The following is a 5,706-nucleotide window of genomic DNA, read 5'->3' on the forward strand; positions in this document are numbered from 1 at the left end:
ATCATATTTCATAGTTAGGATAAAATCCATGTGCTTCTTTACCTATCAGCAGTAAGATAAAGGAAATTAAAAGGATTAATAGAGATACAATCATAATTATTCACTTTGATGGAAAATGTGCTTCCCAATTTTTAATTAAAATGAGAATTAAATTGTTAGAAAAATTAATAGTCATAATTCTTGTACTTAATGGAGTTAACACAAAAAATTAGGTTCTTTCATTCTGCAATTGTACAGTATATACAAGCAAGTGAGGCTTCCTTGACTTTCCATGATTTAGTTGTCAATATCATAGTTAGTCTATGCAGTAGTGACCAAAAGACAAGAATTTGGTAGCACCTTTGATAGCATTGATAACACATTTTATTAAAATGCCTAAGCTTTTATGAACTTCAGTTCACTTCAACAGAGGCAATAGAATGACAAAAATATGAGCCCCCACAAAAAAAACCCCACCAAATAATAAGCCAAATTATCCAGTAGAATAATAACTTTAATAACTTTATTGTCACTTTGAATGTACACTAATTGGCATACATTAAAATGAAATTTCATTGTATACAGCTCTCAAAAGGTCACCACTTCCAATATACACTACATAAATATGACAAAAATAAATAAATAAATACAGAATTATGCTTATACCCACATATATTATATGACACAGAGAGACAACACAGTCTAGTTTGGATTATGTATGCATGTGCATGGCAAGAAAAGCAAATCTTGCAAGTTTACCAGATGGGTGGCATAGGGAACAAAGCTATTACAGAGTCGGGTAGTCCTGCTAGAAATACCTTGAAACCTCCTCCTAGAGAGGAGCAACAAAAACAGACCATAAAGTGGGTGTGTGCGGTCTCTAATAATGCTTTGAGCCCTAAGTACATAGTGCTTATAAGCAGCATCCTGAATACCAGGGAGAGAGCTTTCTATCATCTTCTCAGCTGTCCTTACCACTCTCTGTATGGACTTTCTATCAGAGGCATTGTTACCACCAAACCAGACAGCGATGCAGTTTGTTAAAATGTTCCCAATCATGCCTCTGTAAAAAGTGGCCAGGACAGAAGGAGAGAGATGTGCTTTCCTCATCTAACGTAGAATATGCAGATGCTGGTTTGCACACTTCACTAAGGATGAGGTGTGGAGAGACCAATTCAGACTGTTAGTTATCTGCACCCCCAGATACTTAATACTGTTACCATCTTCAGTAACAATTAAATATTCCAAAGAAATGTTAAAGAACTCTGAAAATTAATGAAACAAGAGAGGTTTTGAGGAAACTGAAGGACAGAGCATCCATGAGGAATAGCAATAGCAGTTAGACTTAGATACTGCTTCAGTGTGCTTTTACGGCCCTCTCTAAGCAGTTTGCAGAGTCAGCATATTGCCCCCAACAATCTGGGTCCTCATTTTACCAATCTTGAAAGGATGGAAGGTTGACTTAATCTGGAGCTGGTCAGGAGTCAAGGTTCAAAGGAATCAAGATGGTAGCTATGGCATGACATTGGCACACGCAAGACAAGGCTTTAATCCTAATGTGCCTGCCATCTTGCAGATGTTGACTCTCCTTTGTAGACACACAAATGGAAATATGTGTCTACAAAGGACAAATTTGTAAAAGGACAATGCACAAGGGCAAATCTGGTTTCTCAAGAAAGTATTCAGGAGGATTCCAAACGACGTCAGATCAACATGAGCATTTTAAAAATGTCTTCTCCCCTTTCTCTCTCTCCCTTTCTCTCTCTTTCAGCATCTAGTTTTTGGAATAAAATCTTTCATTGCCTACCTGATTCCAGATATGCCCAAAGACTTATGTGACAGAATGCGAAGGGAGAAATACTTAGTTCAGGAAATGATGTATGAAGCTGAACTTGAGCATTTGCAGAAAGAGCGAAAAAAGAATGGTAGGCAGTATCACCATGAATGGCCTTAGCTGATAAGAAAAAGGATGAAAGAAAAAAGGGGGCAAAAACCACCAGCAGCAGCATCATGACCGAACATTTCCAGAAGTCAAGATGAAGGTGGGATTTGAAAAGAAGACAACCGAATCAAGTTGTGTATGTGTGTATGTGTAAGGAAGTAATGTTATCAAGCTTTCTTGTAAAATGGGAACAAATCCTGTTATCGGCAGACACAATCAACCGTTCTGCTTCTTTCATGTTCTGTGCTCAAAACAGACTGTAGAGGAACATAAGTCCTAGAAGAGGAGAATTTACTAGGCAAGCACATAATAAACCCAACAGATCTGAGAAAATATAGAGTCCATGATTTACTTGTTAAGCTTTCATAGCAAGGGGTTTATTTTCTAAAAAAAAAAAATGATGTGCTTATTCACTACTTCTACCCCTTCTGTTTGCTTAAATGAATAAAAAACTCAGATAATTGCTGCCTTAGTGGCCATCCGTTGATGCTGTAACAGTCCGTGAGGCTTCCCATTTTGTCAGGTTTATCCTTGTCTCTTGCTGAGATTGTGGATGTTAAAAGGGAGGTCAGCCTGTCCTATATTTACTATGCAGTTTGATGTTTTGCACATCACTTTTTGTTGGTTTATATGCATAATTCAATGTACACACGGGTGTGCATAGACATACACATGCAGACACGCATATATACTGTGTGTCTCTCTGTGTGTGTAGATACATATGTGCATGTGTGTGCATACCCATGTGTGTGTCTCCCTATGTATCTGTACATACACACAAACACACACAAACAAAGCAAGACTTCAAGCCAAGATTCAATGATCTACTACTGCATGAAGTTATCTTGATTCTTCATGCAGAGCAATGTATATCTCAGCTAAAAGTCTTATAGGAAGAAATCGACCCTGGGTCTGGAGAAATGACAGCTAAATGCAGAAGCCTGTTTCATATGGCTCATTCTGCACATACTTTGATGTGCATAAAGCTGCATGAGTGTTCCTTTTCCTCAGCTCAGAAACCCTGGGATGCTGGCTTGCCATTGCACTGCCCTCGATGACTCAACTCTTTGGGGAAAATATGTGGCATTTTCCATTGCTCTTGATATTCAATGTGCAACTAAAGGCCGTTTCCTCATACCTCTTAAGTGAACTGTCCTATCCATGCTCCAATGTGGAATGCAGAAGCAGCATGCGGAAGTATAACTGTGTGAATATTTATATTTCACAAAAATGTCAACCTGAAATGTCTCAGTCTGTAGCAAATATGAAACCAATTTTATTATTTACCATATGCAAGCTCCTGCTTATGCAGCAAATAAGGTATAACAGCATTGAACTGCATTTCCAAGAAAAAAATAGGACTGTATGTAACACTTTTTTCTTTTTAAAATCAAATTATGGAATTAGAAGGATAAATAAGATTAAATTATTCTCCAATAGAATCTCTTGCCAAGATGTATCTAAAATTCCTTCAAAATAAATGAATTTACTATGGTGATACAAACTTTGATTCTGCCTGAACCAGACAACAATAACACTTAGAAGGTGTTAAAGACATGATAGTCACAATTATTTATTTAGTATTTTTATTCTTCTTTTTTTAAATGAAGAATAATATGAAACACCAAACTAAAACATCTTGCAAGATTTACTTATATGCAAAACCCCTTAAAGTTCTGCATTTTCCTTTTACAAAATGATCAGGTATACAAAAGTTTCTTATTTCTATCAACCAAAGCAAGCTTAAAATATGTTCCACTGTCCAGGTTTTGTATCATTATATAGCAAAGCACAGCAAATATATCTCATGTAAAGAAATGGTTTATAGATGTGATATTATCCTATTTGCATGAAATGCATCAGTGATTTCATTTTAAGTTCATTCCACGCCATTATTCTACTTCTCAAGGAGTTTTTCTTCCTGTTTCTTTCCTAGAAATACTTTCTTATATTATAACAAGCAGCTTTATAATATTACTATTGATACTGATTCTCTGATCCAGCAATTGCTTATACAGATAGCAATTCCGGGCCTTCCCATCATTGGTTTCCCATGTGTTTTAATCCCAGGACATTTTGCCCATGTCAACACTGATGCTAATCCCATGCACCCATGAATAGAAAAACTTGCCAGCCTAAAAACGTCATGGTGCATCAGTTTGCCCCAAACTGTCAGAATCAGTACAAAGTGCACTTTTTTTTCTTTTCTTTTCTTTTTTTTTTTTTTTTTTTTTGCATTCTGTGAAGCATAGTTTATGTTACCTTTATCTGAAATTTAAGTTTTGCCAGATAGCAATGTAGATTGCATTGGCAGGAACCAAGCTTTAAAATGGATTCTGTTTGTCAGCTTGTATCCCTATTAATTGGTGTTTGGTTTATCACGGTTTAGTCCAATTAATCACAAGGCAAACTTATGCTGCATTCTCAAACCAGGTCCTGTGGTTTCAAGGACTTGCCAGTGCCATTAATTTAAAGTGTAAATTTGAAGTTCTAAATTCTTTGCCTAGACAAGCAAATCTCACACTGAATAAATGGCTTCCTCATTACTAAACAAAAATGCCAAAAACATTGTGATGCATTAAATATAGGTTTGCTCTCCTGTATCCTCAGTAGAAACATAATGAAAGTTTTAATCCAATTTTTATTGTAGAAAATTACAGATTCTACTTACGAGGGGTCCTTGGTGCTCTCTGAGCTTGCTTGTTTTCTTGCAGATTCTAGTTACTTCCCCAACTGGAAAGTTTAATGGCTTTGATTTTGCAAACCTATAAATTTTGTACCCCGGTTATTGGAAAGTTTCTGAAATAAAAAAAACTGTTTGTGTTCCTTTCTTTAAAATAAATTGGGTATCAAGAGTATCCTAGAGGATTGCTGATGTATAGAGAGTTATATGCTTTAGCTGAAAGAAATGCCTGCTAGGTTTGTTTTACTATGTTGCATTGAATGCATATTATAAAGATATATGGCACACACTGTTCTCAGGAAATATACATTACATGAGTGCTGGTTAAAGATTCAACTTCCTGTTTTTTTGTACTTCTAAATACTTGTATTTTGAAATGACCAATACGAGTGGTATATGCATGCAAAGACGCAGAGCTTCAAAACTAGCATTCATGCAAAAAAAAATGCTTTAGATCATTGTTGATCTAGCCTACAATAATTTTGTTCTATGCATGTTCTTTCAAACAGACTGCATGAGCAGCTACAGTTTGTCTTTCAAAATCTACAGTTTGTTATTAGTCCAGAATGTCTTAACTATTACCAACTCAACTCAGTGTCTTGGTGAATTCAAGAAAAAAACTTGCTTGAAAAATAAATATTTGTTTACTATTTACTAGTCTTACTCTACTTCCCTCCCATTAAACGTTGTCGCTTATTGTATGAGCGCAGAAAAGTGGGAATGTATAAAAGAAACAAAAAGGTCTTAATGGCAGTCTCAGCTCTTGACAAGTTCATGCCCACGTCCTTATTGTTCTCTTGACAAAAGTTTGTTACTTCTTCATACACCTCGGGGAATGGCACAAGATGATGTTTTTGAGTGGCAGTGGTGACATTAGGGATAAAGTTGAGTTGGACTTGGTGCTGCTGCCAAGTAGGGCATTCAGGGTGGGCTAAATGGGGAGGGAAGACAGAGATAGCAAATTGTTTCTCTTTGGGGGAGGGTCTGTGTGTGACAGTTCAACAGAGTCAAGTTAAGTATTTTCTGAATTTTTGACACACCAAGCCCTACAGGTTCACCATCACTGTCCCTAAACTAACAAATGATTCAGTCCAGACATATA

General features: G+C 36.4%; 1 protein-coding gene across 6 annotated transcripts in view; it reads left to right on the top strand.

The window, feature by feature from the left end:
- The window catches only part of ANO3 (anoctamin 3), a 175,081-nt gene extending 169,825 nt beyond the window's left edge, over positions 1–5,256 (top strand). For all 6 annotated transcript variants that reach the window (XM_039342220.1, XM_039342221.1, XM_039342222.1 and 3 more), the window contains one exon: positions 1,751–5,256. In XM_039342220.1, the coding sequence (XP_039198154.1) occupies positions 1,751–1,933 (183 nt within the window). In that variant the 3' untranslated portion in view covers positions 1,934–5,256. The remainder of the gene's footprint in view (positions 1–1,750) is intronic.
- The last annotated feature ends 450 nt before the right edge of the window (positions 5,257–5,706 follow it).

This window comes from Crotalus tigris, unplaced genomic scaffold, assembly GCF_016545835.1.
Source record: "Crotalus tigris isolate CLP2741 ecotype Arizona unplaced genomic scaffold, ASM1654583v1 scf7180000017779.458999, whole genome shotgun sequence".
Taxonomy (NCBI): Eukaryota; Metazoa; Chordata; class Lepidosauria; order Squamata; family Viperidae; genus Crotalus; species Crotalus tigris.